The 19,344-nt window shown below is 37.9% G+C and overlaps 1 protein-coding gene across 2 annotated transcripts in view; it reads left to right on the top strand.

The window, feature by feature from the left end:
* Positions 1-292: 292 nt before the first annotated feature.
* Positions 293-19,344, top strand: part of GTF2I (general transcription factor IIi) — a 76,365-nt gene continuing 57,313 nt past the window's right edge. For both annotated transcript variants that reach the window (XM_068210132.1, XM_068210130.1), the window contains exons 1-8: positions 293-398; positions 1,737-1,875; positions 9,828-9,962; positions 10,324-10,507; positions 10,697-10,725; positions 11,748-11,796; positions 12,480-12,523; positions 13,717-13,794. In XM_068210132.1, coding sequence (XP_068066233.1) covers positions 300-398; positions 1,737-1,875; positions 9,828-9,962; positions 10,324-10,507; positions 10,697-10,725; positions 11,748-11,796; positions 12,480-12,523; positions 13,717-13,794 — 757 coding nt within the window. In that variant the 5' untranslated portion in view covers positions 293-299. The remainder of the gene's footprint in view (positions 399-1,736; positions 1,876-9,827; positions 9,963-10,323; positions 10,508-10,696; positions 10,726-11,747; positions 11,797-12,479; positions 12,524-13,716; positions 13,795-19,344) is intronic.

Here is a 19,344-nt window from a genome sequence, read left to right as displayed (position 1 = left end):
ATTCAGCTAATCAATTAAATTGCATTTTTCTGGGCACAGATAGTTTGTGGCCAGATCATGATACAACATGTTGTCTTATGTTTAGCTCCAGCTTTGGATGAAACAGCAGGAAGCATGAAAGAAGAGCACGCACTTTCTCCAGTTAATTTGCCTATTTTTTGGTTGCTTGTGTGTAGTGGGCTGTGTTCTATGGAATATTGAATTTATTTTTTTCTTTGCTTGCATAAGAGGGGTTTTTATTTTTTTGCACTGTTGTATGTATCTGAAAAGCCTTTTTCCTTTCATTTTACAGGAGAAAAATGGCTCAAATTCTTGCACCAGCAACATCCATCCATGATGAGGAATCCTTGGAAAGCAGAATGGTGGTTACATTCCTCATGTCAGGACTTGAGTCAATGGTTAGTAGAGAAGTTAAGTTTCTGCATCATAAATCTATTTTGGTATTTGCAGGATTACATCAGCATATTGCATCCCACTGGGCAGCAGGGAAGGTGGATTATTGTACTTGTACTGTAATACGTGTTGTCCAACCAGCTGTAATTCTATCTTTGCTTGTGATAAATCTTGCTGTCAGTAATCTTGTTTCTTGTTGTGGTGTGGTTGTTTTAAAAATTATTTTGTCAAATAAATGGGAAATGTTTGTTGATTGCTCAGGTACAGCGTGGTTGAAAGGCAAGAGTGTGTTCTGGTCTTTGTCATATGTAATGTAGATTGAATAAATGGTTTTGAGGCTAATGCCTTATCTTCAGCTGCTGTACCAACTCAACAAAACTTGTTCAGAAAATATTTCTTTTTGTTGGCATATCATCTGTTTTTAGAAGTTATTAAATTGTTTGGCGAGGTTTATGGTTGGTTGGGGCTGTGAGTGGAAATACCTGTCCCATTTCTTTGAAATTGAGGCGCTGTCCAAGATTTGTTTATTTAAAATTGGAGTTTTTAAATGATAAGCAAGAAAAAACATTTTCTTTTTAGCAATGAAACTTCAAGTGGAATAGTTATAAGACAGTGTATTGCAAGTCTTTAATCCCATTGGTTCTTAAAGTCTTTGTGTCACTTTTTCCTCCCATGCTGCAACTGTTAGTGTTTTTATAGGTTGTAGCAAACTCTGATTTAGTTCCTAGGAGAGACTGACCTTCTGTGATCACTACTTGGTCATCTCAATAGTTTTCTTGGGATCCTTGTTTTCTCCATAGGCTTCCTACCTTAATTCTTGCCAGAAATTTCTCCTGGCAGAACATATGTAGGTGTTTGCAGGGATGGTGCAATCCTTCCATTCATGGGGCATTCAGGACAGGGCAGACTACAGGGAGCCATCCTGCTTGCAGCCACACCTTTCTGAACAGAAGATGGTGTGTGAGAAGTGTGCTGTGAATATACAAAACTTCTGTATGCTTTGTTGAAAGTTGGAGTAAGACACTCAGTATAATTAACATGGAAGTGGTAATTTAACATGAATTAATGTCATAAATAATTTTAATTAAAAACAATGCAATCTCTGAGTCTATACAAGGCCTTAATTTTGCTAATGACTCTACAGTGCTTTTAAGATCTCTGATAAAAGCATTCCACATGTGTAAATTGTGCTTTACTACTGACGGATGTTATGTTGCTCTCTGTACCTTCTGAAGAGTGGATGCTGACAGCAGTATAGGAATTGTTTTACATAATATCACATACATATTTACTAACTGTATCTTAACTATGATAATAAAAGCTTTTTCTTTTTCTTTTTATAGTGTAAAGAACTTTCCAAGTCCAAGGCAGAAATTGCCTGTATTGGTGTATATGCAAGAAATGTTTTTGTTGTTGGAACTGAGAGAGGAAAAGCCTTTGTCAACTCTAGGGAAGATTTTAAGACGGATTTTATTGAATACTGTAAGTTTCAATGTTTTATTTTTGTATGTCACAAGCTGCATAATGTATATTGCATAATATTAATAATTTTGGGAGCAAAATTCTGTATATCGTGGCTGCGTGCAATAATTATATTGACCAATGCCAATCAAGCTGTAAAATGAGCAGTAGCAGCGGTCTTGTTTGTAGTGTTATTTCTACAATGGCTGAAAATGTTCATTTTTTCTTAGATAATGTGAAAACTAGTACAATAAGAAGTATTAGACAGTCCACCCGTCTAATACATCCTGCATTTCCTAGTGTGTGTTAATTTTTCTTTGTATCCCCTCCTCCAAACTTTTTTTCCACTCAGGAAGATTGAGGAGAGTACTGAACAGGTAGAGAAGTACTTCTGTCAACTCAGGTGGTCCTGGTTCTTGAGATCACTTCATGCCTTATTAAAGCAGATGCACAGTTTTGACAGGACAGTATTTTTTCATGTAGCTATTTTATATTACTTTTATTTAGTAGACAGAAATACACATCTATATAATAATGACTTAAAATTACATCTGCATTACTTTTGTACTGCTTTAAGTACATCTAGGTTGTGTTTTTTGTTTAGTTTCATTTTTACAGTAAAACAGTGGAACTTTTGTGTTAATAAAACTTGATTCATTCTTACAGGACAGTATTTTTAGGGATAGGTTTCAAAGATTCAGTGACGATTTAGGGGAGCATTGATGCACTCATTTAGGAAAGTGTTGGTGGTAGACACTGTCTCATAAATAACAAAATTATTTGCCTAGAGAAAGAGAGAAGATGGAGGTCAAAGGTAGGGTATGACAAGAATCAGTCTGAGGAGGAGTTTAAAAAACTGTCAAGTTAAATACTGCTTGGAAAGCAACTGTGTTTAGTCTGTAACAGAAAGACTTACTCCTGAAAATGCTTTTGCTGCTACATAAAATCATCTTGGAGGCTCTGTCTCAAGGTCAGTTGTTTGTGGTAGGTGTCTTGGTTTGAAAAAGACAGGTGTCTGCTAAGGAAGGCAGGAGCCTCCCTTAAAATGGAAAATGTAATCCCTCTCCCTCTGAATTATTATAATTTTGAAGTTAAGGGGCTCTCAGGCAAAGATATGGGAATAGGAATAACAGTTCTTTACTAGGAAAATTTAAAATACAAATGCAATTGTACAAAAAAAACCCAAACACTACTGCCAGAGTGAGAGCAGGCCCTGGCAGCCTGTGTGTCAGGGTGGTGGCAGCAGTCCCATCCCATGGTGGCTCAGCCCTCCTGCAGTGCCAGCTGTGCTTCTGCTGGAGCAGGGATCCTGCACAAGGCTGGAGTTTTCCTCTGAAGCTCCAGGGCTAGTGGGGATGGGCCTGGGCTTCCTCTGGGAATGCAGTGGGGAAGAAAGCTGCTCCTCTGGGAATGCAGTGGGCAAAGGCTGCTGTGGTGTGCCAAGGTCAGATTGTATCCAGGTAGGAATGCTTGGCTCCTCCCCTGGGCACAGCCTCTCCCCATGGATGATGGAATTTTCTCAGCCATGCAGGGACACTCACTGGCCATGGACAGCAGAGATCTCCTGGAGGGAGGATTGGTTGTGGGAGAGATGAAGAAAACTGCCCTACCTGGTTTTAACAGGTGGCCCAATTACAGAAGATAACTGCCCCACCTCTAACAGATGGCAATAGAATACACATGTGCTGCCTAAGACAGTAGGGCTCTGGATTTTTCTTGTCTTACTGTCATGGACAGTGACTTTCTGTGCACATATTTACTCCAAGGAAAGTCACCACAATGTTGGGTGACTGATGTTAAAATGTAGAATTGTAACCTGATTGAGGAATCAAGTGTAAGATTAATCAATTTATTTTTCTTTTTCTTTTTTATTTATTACAGGGACAATCTTCATATACTGTTGTTTGTGAGAACTGCTATCTGAGTACTGGGGAGGGAGTTCAGTTTTTCACCTGATTGCTTTTTTGTTTTGTTTTTGTTGCTTAAAGGACTTACCTGACATCTTAGGTACTGTGTTTTATTGCCAGTACAATGGTATCATGGCCCCTGATAGACCAGGGACTTTGTGTACTGGACACATCTATTAGTAGGAAACCTGAAATTATGGGGATTTGCTATTTGATCTCCTGGCTAGATCTCTGTTTCAGATTTGTTCTGTGGGAAGCACTGGCTTCTCATCCATGCTTGTATTTTGCTATATGGGATGTGATTTCTATAGATGCATGCCTGTGTTTAAGTCCTACATCAGTTTTGATAATCCTCACCTTTTGCTTTATTCCAGTTACAAGATATTCATTCTTGGGCTGTATTTTTGTATTGTCAGGCTGATAAGATGAAAGAATATTAACTTTGAAAACAGTGTTTCCATTATGATTCTTGCAGAACATTATGATGTAGATCTGTGTGAACAAGGTCAACTAATGTCAATCATTGCTTTCATGGTTTCACTTAGTGCACATCTCCCATGCTTCAGGGGAGTCTTGATGCTAGAAGTAGGTTTTTTTTTTGTCCCGGAGAACGATGTTAATAATTCCAGAAAACAATACTTCAGAACAACAATTTTTAGGAATAATAGCATGACATATTCCTGGTGATGCTGATTCCATCACAGCCTTTGACAGCTTTGAAGTCTTTATGAAGTTTGTAGTGTAATATCTTCTGCTCTAAAGAGCTGTAGAGTCAACACTTCCTTTCCCCTCGTACATTGTTTATTCAGTTCAGTATGAAAGCGAGCAATAGGCAGTGGTAGTTGAGATTTTAATAGGTGTTTTGTAAGAATCCAGGAAGGACACAGTTCTTTGTATATTTAACAAGTGAGAGTTGAGTCCTTCTTGTTACTTTAGGACTGATAAAAGCTTCTAAGAGATTCTTACATTGCTGTTAGAGTTAAACCTTTAAAAAGTCCTCTGTGATGTCAGTCTCTAGAATGCATGGTGCTGACAATATTGAGAATTATCTTTCCACTTTTGGGTATCTTCATATTTCTTCAAATATGGAAACAGAAGTCTAGTTACTAAGCACATCTCTGGTTATGTCTGACTCTGTGCAAGCCAGCACATATCTTCAGTCTTTATTTCCACATTTTTCACAGCTCCTTTGTATAAGTTGAGTAGTGTAAGAAGCGTTGCAGAATTTGTAGGGCTCAGGCTTAAAACCCTCTGCTTTTTTTTAATTAATGAGTATAATTTAGTGGGCTAAACTGATTAAATGTATTTATGAGGTTTCAGAAGGAAGTAGCATGTACACTTTTTAGCAGTATAGAATGAAAAAATTATACTGATTCAGTGAAAGCAACACTGGAGTTTGGTTTCCTGTGGCTTTCATTCATGGTAACTTTGACCCACATGGGTTCCCTAACACCTTGCTGCATAGCAAGGAGGAGCCCTGCTTATAGCTCATTTACCTTCTTACCTTAAGAAAATATGTTAGGAATTAATAATAACAATGCTTTTTAAAATTTTAATATGGTTGTGTAGTAAGTGTTGAAAAACCAGTCAACAGGCATTAATTATGTAAAACTGAATCAGATAATGTATTCTTCTGAAATCTGCTTAATGAAGACGGCTGTGAGCCCTATGTCATGGTGAAATAGACTGTTTCAATCAATGTAGAACTGCATGTTTTTGTATCCAGAGCATGTGACTTGGGTAACCTGCACTGTCAGACATCCCAGGCCTGTGTAAAATATAGAAAGAGCATGCTCTTTGAGCACCTGCTCATACTGAGCATATGGACAAGTGTAGATACTTCTGCACTGTGAGCAATCAAGATCATATACATCTTTCTCTAACCTTACCTCTTAGTTTTAGTTGCTGTCTCCTGCTAAAGTGTATTGTGTGGTCCTCAGTTCCTCTTACATGGCCTAGGCAAGATAAAGTGCCTCCGGATTGTTGTCTCTGGATTGCTCTGGAGTTGTGGGTTAGCTATCCTGAACAGGGGACTTACTCCTTGGGTATCCTGACGAATGCTGTGCTCTTCAATGTTCCTCTTTGTCATCTTGAAGTTTCCCTTGGCCTCTGTGGAATTCATTTTCATTTGAATGTGAGCTGGAGATCATTTATAAGACAGCCAAAGTAACCCCAAAACCCAGAGGAAGCTGTATTTCCCCCAGGTTGTATTTGCCTGTCAGAAGGGAACTTCCAGAAGAGCTTCCTGACTCAGAAGCATCTTTTTGGTCACCTGCTCTGGACTTTGAAAGATATTTACCTAGCACCATGTGTACCATCCCATCTGCCAAGGAGACAGTTCTTCTCCAAAAATCCCAGTTGCCTCTGCTAGCATTTCCACTGGTATTGGCTGCTACACCATTGAGATGTAGGTTGCAGGGAAATTTAATCCTGCTAGTTCTCAACTTCTGGCAGCTCTCCCAGTCATGCTGTTTTTTCCTTTGGTGGTGCCAGGGCTTTAGGCTCACTTGCCTGAGATGGGGCCATCTTGCACCTGTAGGTGGTTCATCCTGGATAGGTCCTTTAATTTTGAAGCCTTCATTTTTCTTCTGATGGCCTTGGGTTTCCACACTGATCTTAACAATGCATCTGGTATGGGCCCGAGTTTGATTTCAGTCCTGCTAGAGACTTTGGGCCAGGGTCTTCTACTCTTCTTACCTGTACCTCCATGTCCACCCAGCCACAGGATGTGAGAACTTCTGGTAGTTTCAGGAATGCTCAGAATCTTGAGTGTTCTTAATGTAAGAACACAGCCATTCCTGCTCCTCAGGAAGAATGAATGGAATGCAGGCTTTATGGGAAAGATTGCTCAGCTTTGGCTCCTCAGTATGCTTTTTTGGTATGTGAATTACTGTTTCCTCTTGGATGTGTTCCACCATCTGCAGACAAGTAAAATGTCTTTTCTTCCCTTAAACTAGGATACTGTGGACCTGCTTGAAGATCTGCAGCTAGGCTTCTGTCCCACTGAATCCTTCTGAGTAACTTGTACAGCTAGGTTGCTTGGCTTGATCACCACAAACCTTTAATGTTCTGTCTCTGCCTAGTCAGCTAAGGGGTATGAAGTTAACAGCTGGTTTAAAAAGCTATGGGGAAAGTTCAGTCCCATTTCCCTGGAAACCACACATCTTGTTTCCTCAGAGTTAAGAACAAACAGAAGGTTACTGTAGATAGTATTTTTGAAATTTCGTGCCTCCCAAATTCTGCTTCAGGTGATTTGCTTCTTGTGTGGTTCAAGTGATTCTTTGATAATTATAAAATTACTTTAATTTGAGGATATTTTCCGGTTTCATGAACTGTAAAGCTGGATGGCCTTAAAAAGCCCACAGATTAATTGAGTGAATGACATTATAACCAAAGCAAAATGCTTTTAGCTGTGCATCCATTTACTTTCCCTCTTTCATTGCAGTAATTTTCCTTAAGCACAAATAATGAAATACGTGTATATGAGTGGTGTCACAAGATTGCTGTTGCTCTTAAGTTGCCTCTCAGGGTGCCTGCACAGGGGTCACATTCATATTCTTAAAATTACTTCTTGTTTTTCTCTCCCTGAGTGATTGAAAGCCACCTGATTATAAACCTTCTGATGTTCTAAGGTGCCTTAACTGCTGTGGGACTGGTAGCTCTTTTGCTAGAGGAGTCCTGAGCTCTATCACCTTCAGATAACAAATTGTACCAGCTGTTCTCCATTGAGCATCTCATCTTCAGGTCTTTTTTTGAGGAAGTTCCAGTTAAATTGTTTTTCTGCTAAAGCTTGATTTCTTTGTTTCTTGTTCTTTGGTGAGATGAGTACAGTGCTGGATTTGTTGCTTGGAGTGGGGACAGCTGAGAGATTTCTTTTCCAGCTAAGTGGTATGCTGGACTGTCAGACCTGGAGGGAAGGATATTCTGAAGAACCAAAACACTGCACAGTCAAAGAAAATAAGAGACACTTAAGCATATATTGACTCTCATTGGAAAATGAGGGTTGTTGGGAGTTGTAGTCCTGCTGAATCCAGAAGAGTAGTGAAGCTAATTCCACCGGATGCTCACAACTGTGCAAGATGCTATTCTTTTGCCATATAACCATTCCTCACCCTTCATGAGCCATAAATACAGCCCCCTCATCCCTATTCTGCACCAGATCTTGTTGCATATGTCCTAGACATCCCCTCCCAAATGCAGCCTGACTCCTGCTTGGGGTTCCAGTAATTGTGGCGAGGGCTTTGGAAGAGCCTGTGAAGTTGTGGAACCTCCAAGGGTTCGTGTGTCCAGACAAGGGTAGTGCCAGGAGGAGTGAATGCCTGCTAGGTTTGATCAGTTGTACAGGGCTGTTACAAATCTTGCTGCGTTTGAAACTTAATCTTGTTTGTGAGTCTTGATTAAAATTGGCCAACTGTTATAGGAGGGATTAGGGAGGCAGATGCATAATGTGATCTTAGGAAAATGCATAAAAATCATGTAATAAAAAACCTATAAGGGTTTGTCTTCTAGTTAAGAAAGAAATGTCTCTACCTTTCTGTCTGCTTTTCATTTTCATATGAAGAGGGCAGTGTTGTCATCCTTATTTTGGTTTGTTTGTTATATTTAGAAAGTGTGGGAACACTTTCTGAAGCTGCTGGCAGTAAAGGCATTTTCAATGAATCATTTTCTTACATGGGATAAACATCCACTCAAAAAACTACATTAGATGTAGCTGTAAATGGAAACTGATGTCTTATCCCAAGTCCACAGGCAAATCTTAAATGCTGTCATTGATTAAGCACCTGTATTACAGGTATATAACAATATCCCAGTTTTGCACTATTTTTCATGTTCTGATAGGCCCTGTCATACTGCAGAGAATGCAAAAGTTTCAGGCCTGAAGAGCTGGCAAGCTAAATGTCACATGGAGGTGAGTTTTCAGGGCATGAAGCAGACGTATGATCTGCAGAGGAAGGATGAGATTCTCCTTGAAATGAAGATATGAGTTTTTAAGATAATTGTGATTTTACTAAAAGCATTGCTGCTTCAGCTCATTTCACAGCCCATTTGTAATCAGTTGTTCCAACTGATGTTTGTTTTCTTGTGTCAGTGTAGAATTCTGATGCCAGCAGTCCTGGTGATGCACATCGCAGTGTTTCAGGCTTACTGCTGTGCTGGCTCGTGGTGAAGTCATGACACAGCTTCAGCACTGATCATGCTCTTGCACAAAGGAACACAGATCTCCCTTGCCTTTCCTTCAAGGTAGGCAAGCATATCTCTTGTTTGCCTCTGGTTTTGCTGGATGATTCTCAGTAGATCTTAGCAAGAATTGAATTATGAGAAAGGAAGGTTGCCACCCAAAACCATCTCTTCTGTTTGCTTTTTAATACTGGAAGTGTTCTTACTTCCTCACTCCTTTTGCAGTGACTTTTGCTTAGAGACTAGAACAAGATGTAGGGCTGAAATCTTCTCTGTTTACGTGATGATGTCTTGTTTGTAGCTCCTCTTATTCAGCAGTAGGAGGTGTGTACTTAAAATGTCCTTTGAAAGAGATGAGCTGTCATGGCAAAAGTCATTTCCCTTCTGTAAAATGTTCTGCAAAGCACATACAGAATAAATAAACCAGGATATAATAGAACTGCTGTGTAAGATGACATGCACAGCACTAGAGAGCTATGGGACCCTTCACACTGGCATTTTACCTTCTCCTTGGTGACTCTGTTGGTCCTTCTTTTCTCGGCAGTTTAGCATTTTATTTTGACTGTATTATCCTCCCGTGAGATTAATGGTGTTTTCAACCTCTTCGTGCCAGAAAAAAGCCTCCTTGGATGTGTCTCTTAATTTGTCATTCATGTTCTTCAGGGGTGACGTTTGCAGAGATTGTAGGGAGGATATAATAATTCTGGTGTAAACTTTAGTTTGCTCATTGCTTATGTGCATAGATGTGTGCATTTGCTTCTAATACAAGTAAAGTCTTGCAATTTCCTGGCAGGATTCCTGCTTGAGAATATCTAGTCTAAAGTGGGGCTAGGCACTTCTAATAACTTACTATTTTATGTTTGTCATGTTTTTATAAATAACTGCCAGGTGTTACAGAAGAGGACAGGCCTCCAGAACTGCAGAAAACAAAGACTACACCACCTGTAAACAGAAAGGCAGTGGATGCTGAGGAGCTGGAGGCTCTTAGAAAGTCTGTGGAGGAGTTTTTCTGCTCTTGCTATGGTGGGTGCTTTAAATTCTTCTGAAGAGCTGTTCTAGATTTTAAAATTTTTATTCCATTTGGGAGGAAAAAAATGGTGTGATCTTAGCCTCCCAAGTACAGTGCTATTTTTAGAAGCTTTTAGTAGCTGTTTCTAAAAAATACACATATAGTTGTTCTTCTTGGTGTGTTTTGTAGGGTGTGATTTGAGATTGTTGCACATTGCATATTAGTGCCAGCAGTATTTGGTTTTTTGAGAAGATTCCCATCCACACTTTGCTTTTGCTCCGGTACTATCCAAAGTTACAAAGTTTTATGAGGGACTCATCCTTTTGCTAACTTCAGCAGTCTCAACATCAAAATAACCTCCTCTCTTTTTTCTAGGTAAAGCTTTAGGAAAGTCAGCGTCGGTACCTGTGCCATTCGAAGAGATTCAGAGGAACCAGTCTGTTGTGATAGTGCAGGGCCTGCCTGAAGGAGTCACATTTAAACATCCATCAAGTTATGATGTTTCCACCCTGAAATGGATTTTGGAAAATAAATCAGGGATCACATTTAGTATCAACAGGTTATTTACTCTCTTTATTGTGCTGATCTGTCCAATTTGATTTTGTACTTAAGTAAAATTAATTTTAATTTTTAATTAAATACACTGCAGATTGTTTCTCTTGCACAGGAATTCTCTCTGTAATGTACACTGCCAAGTAATTTAGTGTCTTTGCTAAAACAGAGTTTTTCTTCCCATATTCCCGCACAGGCCTTTTCTAGAACTAAAGAAACACATAGGTAAGTTAATGCTTATTCAGACTAAACAGAAAAAAGATTGAAATTTGAGTTTAGGTAGCAATATATGTAGAGCATTTGGTCATGTAAATAAAGTGGCAAACTGTGCAGAAATTTCTAGACTGTGAGTTGCCTTACTTATAAGTAAACCTTTCCTATATATAAGCCTTTCCTTTATGCATTTGCCAGGAGCAACTCATTAGAGATAAAATTCATTCTGTTTCATACTTTATCTTGCTCAAGTTCATTCTGTTTCATTCTTCATCCTTATACTGAATTTCAATTTAATGTGAATTGTATAGTATCCAAGAAGAAGGAGAAGTGAACATAGGAAGGACTGCTTTCAGTTTTTAGAAGATGCCAAGACTCTCTAGTGCTTGTGTTCCACTACCCAGCTGATTTTGGCAGTTATATTTAACTTTAAAAAGTAACTTAATCTTCTGAAGTAGCTAGGTGTTATAGTTCCTATGACAGCCTCTATATATGAAAACCTCCGAGCTAGAGTGAGTTTTGTAAAACTCTGGAAACATTCACTTCTAGCTTAGGAGAAATCCCCTCTCCTCTTCCTTTTATAGTATCATGATGTTTTACTTGCTAAATGCATAAGTGTGGGGATTTGTTTTATGAAAATGATGAAGCAATCTCTGTAGGAATGTAGTCAAAAAAGAAAAGTTTAATTTTGTAAGTGAAAGAGCCAGAAGTTGATGCTTGATTAATAAAATTAGAGATGTGTTGCCTATGCTCAGGTTGAGGACTAGAGATGGAATATTACAGAAATTTTGGTAATAACATAGTTCTATCAAAAATATGAGGTAGGTTTTCAGTGTGCTAAGTGACATTCTAAAGCTGTTTGTGTCTCAGTACAGTTTAATGGGATCTTTCATTATCTGTGAATAAGGAAAGTGTGGAGATATGCTTGTAAAATGCAAACAGGCTTTTGCTTTGTGAAATCAATGTTATATTTTCAATTTGTGTTTCAAGTAAATGGAGTACAGGAAATTCAAATACTGTCTTTTAACTTTCAGAAGCTGATATGACAGATCCTTCACATTCAGTTACACCCCCACGTGAAAGGTGAATTTAAAATAATGTAGATTTTTTTAAAATCAGCTATCTATTTCCATGTTGCTATCTTTGTCTTAATGTGCTTTTTCTGCCCAGCTGACCTTTGAATAGCTTTTGCTTGCTTGGCATTATAAAAAGCATGAAGCTCAATCTTCTCTTTCTTTTGATCATTATTTGTGAGGAAACTGTTACAAGTTAAACAAATGGCAAAGTTTCTCCTCAGTTTAATTAGCCCAATGGGTGTTCTTAATTCACACGATAAGGTTGCCATATTTTGTGGTACAGCAGTGAGGGAGAACAGATGTAATGTTGCTTCCTTCCCCCTCCTCAATTTGAAAAAAGTGATTTTTTTTTTAAATAGTAAATGAAGATATTATATCTGTAATATATAAAAAAATTATTAATGTGAAAACAGGGATCAATTTTCTGTATTTCTGCATTTGCCTCTCCTTAAATGCTAAACATGATCTGAATATTGTGTCTGCCTCAAAAAATGTAGGAATAGGAGATTGCTGGCAATTCACTTGTGAAAAATCAGATAAGGCAATGTGCAGGGTTTTTAAGTTTTTTATTCTTGTTAGAAAAAATTCTGAGAGATTGATTTTAACAAGCTATAAAGCTTTAAGAACTTACCACAAATCCTAGGTTTGTTTTTAATAATGTCATTCTGTTTTATTTGTTTAATTTTATAGTTGTCCTCCTGTTAATGTGAAAACAGAACCAAGCAAGGATTCTGGTATGTTCAAAATTTTGCCTTAATTTGCAGAAAAAAAAAAAAAGCCAGATTCTGTTAGAAGACTGAACTTAAGCAAAGACAGGGAAAAAAAGCTCTAAAAAAAAAGAAAAGTAGCAAAAGACATCATTAGTGAGATGGAAAAATGTTTCTTTCCTTGAAACTGCCCATTTTTCAATTGGAGTTTTTATCAAATATTGAACCCTAGCCAAATGCTTCAATTTCAAGAGGGAAATTAAAAAACTTGTAATACATTGTAGACTAAATTTATCTTTATGTTATTTAGAGAAGAATTTATTTGTTAATATTTCTAAAATATTGAAAATTTTAAAATATCCATTTTCTAGCTGAAATAGAAATAAAAAGTTCATAAATAAGATGTGTTATTTGTTATTTAAAAATTACCAGATCATTTCTAAGTTGCTGTGCAGGTAGCAGATGATTCCCCAAGGCACTGTGATCTGTGGCAGAGTAATGCTGAAGTGTGTGCTGTGAGATAAAAGCATGGGTAATCCCGTTAAAGCCAGTGAGGCAGCAGGTGTGCTGGGAGATAAACTGGTGACTTTCCCTTTTGCTGGATTGAGCTGCAGTGCTCACTTTCCTATTAGAATTAAGTTTTCATATGTAGTCCAGCTTTTTGCTCTTGTTATTTGTGCTTCACAACTTTAAATGTGTGGTTTAGGCACCCTCCGTAGTTAATGTTTGCCTTGACATACGCAAAGGATTCATGTGAACTTTTTGCCGGGTCAGCCCCAGACTCTTTCCAGTGCTGCTTTTTAGGCATTTTAAGTAATTCTCACAGAAGAGTGAGCAGGAGCTTTTCCAGGACTTTCAGCACAACGATTGATAAAATATATTTTTTTTCCTGTGGTAGCATGCAAAGAAGAAGGAGCTCATTTAAAAAATATTCTTCAGATCTGAGACAGCATCTGCAGGGAAGCCTAGTTTGTAGGGAGGTATTTAATCCTGGATTATTTCTGGGGTTGACCAAACTGAAACATAAAAAACCAGCAGCTCACTTTGTTACCATTGTTTTAGCTCAACAAATAAGTAATGTTTTGTGCTTTTTTTCACTTTTTTTATTTTTCACTTTTTTTTTTAAGTAGAGACCAATGAGGATCATGGTGGGTGCTTTTGTTTGTTTCCTCTTCTTCTGCTTATTACTAGTTTTTTTGATTCCTTTGTTGCTTCCACAGGAATTTCTTCTAAAATATCAACAGTAACATTGAAGCAGGAAAGAGATGATCCTAACTACTATCAATTTAATACTCCAGGTAATGATACTAATTTGCATATGTGTTTATCTCATGAAAGGATTGGTTGCCTAAGTGTTGATCTCTCCATGCCTCTCTTTTTTACTAGTTTTTGGTCATTAAACATGCAATTACTTAGCTTTGTTAGGATACAGCATTTCCATGCTGCCTATCATGTAAGCTATTATGAAGAATACCAAAAGACCTAAAGAACAACTTCATTCCAAACCCGTATGTGTGTGTTTGGTCTGAAGAAGTTCCAGGACTCTTTCGAACTGCTTGATGTGTTTTTCTGGGGGTACAATGTGCAGATTCTATAATTCACTGACTTTGTTAAACAGGAAATAAACCTTTATAGTGATGCTTTCTATAGCACTGCTTTAATCTTTTCTTTACTTTAAAGTTTCAGTAACTTTTATACACTGCACCACATAATCAGGCATTCTATGATTCTGTGATTGAAAGTGTATCAATCACTTCTCTTGTATGGAATGACCAATATGTGTCAAAAGGTTATTGAAAGGTTTATTTATGTGGACAAAGGATAACAATATTTATGAGGCCCATGGCTCAACCTCCATGTATGTTTTAAGTTTTCTCCCAGATGCTTTGCCTCACCTCTATGTATCCAGTTTACACATTCACCTCAGCTAGGAGAAAACAGAAATTGTTTTTTCTTTATGTTGACATGAATGGGAATTAAGAAATTGTGACTATAAATGGCAATATAAAATAACTAAAACCTTAAATTTATAATTTCAACCTATGTGTATTTGTCATTAGGTTAATTGAGTAATGCAAGGAAACATGGGCAAGCTGCCACACATCTCAATGACAGTTACATGTTCAACAGTAAAGTGCAAAACAGTACATCCCTTCATTTTGTAATATTATATATTATTGTGGTAACGTTTTGTGTGTGTTCAGACATGAAGATTCTTGAGACTGTTTTCTAATATGCTTTAATAACTAACTATGGGGATGTGGAATCAATATTTTCATCCTAGCGTATCTCAAGAAACATAAGAGCATCATTCAGAGAAACCTCAGCCATAGCACAGCAAAGTGTCACCCTTTGAGTGCGGAACTGGAAGGGTGTTAGGATTATCTGCTCTTTATATGTGTACATTGCCTAGCCTAGGAGGCTTACAGGCTAGGCAAATTAGTGGTTTACAGGCGTGATTTAATGTAGTAAAAGGAGGTACTGGTGTGAAAACAACCTAAGCATTGTTCCTTCCTACGCCAAGTCTTCTCATCCTTTTGGTTTTCATCCTCATTGGGGTTTTCCATTTCATGCATACAAATGATGTCAGAATTTGGCCAATAGCCCACAGTGTAACTCCATGCCATCTGAAGAGAGTCTGCACTGGAATTGCTTCTCTACAAAATAGTATCCATTGCACTACAGCTGAAAAACCCAAGTCATGCAATATGCTTTCCAGAGTGAAGTCTAAGCACATTTGATGGGGGGTATTTCTGTTGTCTTTCACAGAACTCTAAATCTTCTGATTGATGAAGAGAAATATATATCTCTTTCTGATAAAGTCGTGCTTTATGGATAACTCCCCCTCTCCTCCTGCAGTGTAGTTGTCCAAAATGGCATTTAAAACAAGACAGAACTGAGTTTATTGGTAGAAGTGATGGGGTGCTGTGAGCTAAAAGATGTTTTCACTTTCATGTCAAGTCATGCTGACTAGACAAGTAAAGCAGTTTCTCCTTCATTCTTCAAGTAGCTACCACTCTGATTCGAGCGAAAGGGTTATCTAAACTATAGAGCTATAAATTCTGGAGGCACATAGGTGTTTATGTTGTGCTGTACAAGAAGTGAACCTTTAAAAAGTGGTTATTCTGAGGGGTGTTCCTGAGGAATGACATAGTCTGCCCCAGTTTTGCTTTGGGAGAGATGTGCTACAAAATAAAGAAAACAGATAAGGTAATAAATATTGCTAAAAATAACCTACAGCAAAAGCCAGGCTTATCCATTTCTGAGAAGAAACAACTTAAGTGTTAGAGAACAGCAATCTGCTTGGGCTTCCTGCAGAAAATGATTCACTGATAAAATTTCATGGTTGTATTTTTTCTTTAAGTGCTTCCTCTCAAAGGTCTTTAATGCTGATCAATGTGCTGGGTGCCTGGGTGGCACACTAACTCTTCCTGTTAATCAAAGAGGGAAAATTATATCTGTAGGTGGATGTTCTTCTCATCCCGGTTGAAGGTTGCACCATTTAGGTGTTGCCAGGAGTTAATACTGAATTACTAAATTTAGAATTGTTTTAGCAGTACGCAGTAAGATGACTGAGAAATAGGGACTTCAGCCATCTAAAACTTCATGTGGGTGTACTGACAGAGAATAAGGGGCAGTTTTCTGTCAGTGGGCTCTAGAACTGTCTTAAGTAACAAAGTAAGAAGTAACCAAAAGTATGTATTCTACTACCATCTTCATAATCTGTTAGAACAGGTGGGGCAGTGTTCCTTATCTCTCCTCCATGACTCATCCCTGATAACTCTGGGGTCGATCTCTGCTTATGGGTCATCAAGTCTCACTGCAGGATTCGGAAATGACATCATCCCACTGGGAGATGCTCTGCCCAGGGGGAGGAACCAAGCATTCCTACCTGGATAGAATCTGAGGCTTGGAACACCATGGGTAGTCTTACCTACTGGATTCCTAGAGGACAAGAGCAACATAACCACCACTGGACCTTCAGAGGAAGACCAGACCCTTCCACAGGATCACTGCTTCAACAGAACCACATCTATCACTCCAACAGATCTGCAGCCACCATTTAATTGGACTGCTACCACCACCCTGACCAACAGGGTATCACATTGTATTCTGACTCTGTCAGTTTAATCCAGTGTTTTCTCTTTTTATTTTAATTTTCCTATTAAATGGTTGTTCTGACTTGGAATCTTCCACTGGTTTGCTTTCAAACTAGTATAAGCACTATGGCAGTGGATTTTTTTTTCAAGTGTCCGGGACGAATGTGAAGGTTACTGCAGTGTTAAACTTGGGGGAGACCAAAGACAACCTATTCTGGGAAAAAGGTCCAGATTTTGATGATTGACTAAATGAGGAAAAGGACTGAGTATTGATCAGCAGGACTAAGTGCCTCATCCTGGAGTATTCCAGCTATGTTAGCTAGCATTCCTGCATGTGCATTACCTGTAAGTATCAGTTACATGGCTCTTATGAAAAGAAACATAACTGGAAATGCTGTTTCTTGGTTCAGTTGTTTAAATATAATTTAGTATTTTTACTAGAAACTAAGAAATTAAATAATCATTTCTCCAGAGGCAGATGTATTTTCAGATTTGAGACTACCCCATTTGTCCTATATAAAAACAAACCTTTGGGGCTCAGAAGTGTGGCACTGCTGAGTGACTGCTGAGTGCTCTGTGCATTATCATCACAGGATAAAGCAAGGTTTTTTGGTGGCATAACCCATACAGAACTGAATTACTTGTTGACTTACGACCAAACACTTTGTAAAAGTGGCATGTTATCCTGTAAATTTTGTGAATGTAGGTCTTCACTGATGGCTTGAAGTTAAAACGAAGAAAAATGGAAGCAGAAGGAAAAGGCTGTAAACAGTCTGTCCTGTGAATTGCCTGGTTCAGTTTATAAAACACCTAGAAGTGAGTAAAAAACTGCCTAACAGCTTTTCTTTTTAAAACACCATGTAGTTGAACTGTGCTGTCAGTTTTGGAATTTTTGACAATGTCAGTGAGGCAGTTAAAATACAGGACATTCATCCAAACTCAAATGAGATAGAAAATGTCTTCTTCTACAAAGAAAAAGCCCAAAATGTGAATGTAAACTTTGCATTTATTCTCACTCTGAAACCTTAAAAATAATTAATGTCTGTTAGTATGTCTCTAACAACAAAGTATTTTTCCTTTGGAGATCGCTCAGAATACTGGTCATAATGTCCATTTTAATGGAGCTAAATCTGTGAAGCTAGGCTGGCATGTAATGCTGAGTATTCAGGTATTATCTTAAACCAAGAAATTCCAGAAAATATATGAGCACAATGCTGTGCTTCCTGAGGGGAATCACATTGAGTTCACATTGCTACCATATGGGTAACCTATAAAAAGGCCAGAAAAGTGAGCAGGAAAGTGATGCTTATCCATGAAGTGATAAATCCATTCCTTCTGCCAAGTGACACAGGTTTGGCTGTGTAGTGTTAGGACATTAGGACGTAATCCATTAGAAACTGAGGCTGAGAGGTTTGGAATCAGTGTAAGTAAATGGTGTGGGGGGGGTAGACAGAAAGGATAGTTGTGACTGTTGAGGGAATGACATCTGCACTTGTTTTTATTGGATTTGTTGGAATGTGAAAAATCACCTATTTGTAACAGGCATTTCAGGAGTTTCAATTTATGCCAACAGCCATCTCTTACAGAGGTTCCACTGCACTGCTGAATCCTAGACCAAGCACATGCTTTGGTGAGCTGTCATGTATTTATCTGCTCATGAAAGACCAAGTTTTGGTCTGAGTGTTTGAGACTTCCCAAGTGCCTGTGCTGTGTGAGAGAGCTGGCTGTTAGCTGAAGAGTGTACCTCTGCTTTCTCTGGTTCAAGGTGAAGCAGCTTAGTTCTGCCTACAGATCTGAAGTTCAGATTCCAAGACATAAGCATACTGAAAGATTTTACTTCTAAGGCGTCCTGTGGTTTTAGTAATTAAATCTCCCACTTCTGTCTCCATCCTTCCTCCTACATGTTACCTTCAGCAGTAGAATTTAGTTCTTCTTTCTTGAGTTTTCTTATTTTTTCTATTTTGTGATTTTTTTCATATCTTTATTTCTGGATGGAACTTCTTTTGATTGTAGATTTCACTGTACTTGATGTTTGCTTCCCTTGGTTATGTCATATCTGTGTACTTCTGCCTGTTGTGTGCATTAATGCAGTAAAGTGGAAATTTATCTGTTTTTATTAATATCTCTTGTTGGTAGAACTATTTTAAATTTAATTTTCTAGTCTTTACTAAATTAGGGTAGCAGAATCTATTGTTTGAAATGTTTAGATTTCTGAAACAACTTTTTCATACTCTGTCCACATTTTGTAATATGGAAAAAATATTCAAGTTTCATGAAATAATCTGTGTTGGTCACTTTTAGAAAAAATCTAATGGTTTTACAACATGTACTGTAGTTTTTATCAATATTACATATAAAAGGACTGAATTCTCTGTGCTTAATCCCAAGGGCTATAAATTTACTAAGTTTATCTTTTTAACTAGAAAAAATATTTCTTCAAGTTTAAATGCATGAAAGACTATTAGTTTTCCTTTTTTATTGCTGTCACAGCATGTATTTGGCACAAAGATAATGCAATACAGAGAATACTGCAGAATATGAGGGTAAAACAATCCTGTCAGGATTTCTGAATTAAGGAATAAGTGCAAAACTGTGCATATTTTGAGATATTTGGTTATAGTGGGATGCATACTTCTGTGTGCCTTATGAGTAATAATAATTGCATGTTCACAGGAGTTCTTAGGAAATGACAAACCTAACTGGGTGCATCTGCTGAATATGCTGATTTAAATAAAAGCAAATTTAGTC

The sequence above is a fragment of the Anomalospiza imberbis genome, chromosome 20, assembly GCF_031753505.1.
Source record: "Anomalospiza imberbis isolate Cuckoo-Finch-1a 21T00152 chromosome 20, ASM3175350v1, whole genome shotgun sequence".
NCBI lineage: Eukaryota > Metazoa > Chordata > Aves > Passeriformes > Viduidae > Anomalospiza > Anomalospiza imberbis.
The sequence above is the reverse complement of the archived record's forward strand: the minus strand, read 5'-3'. Positions and strand labels throughout refer to the sequence as shown.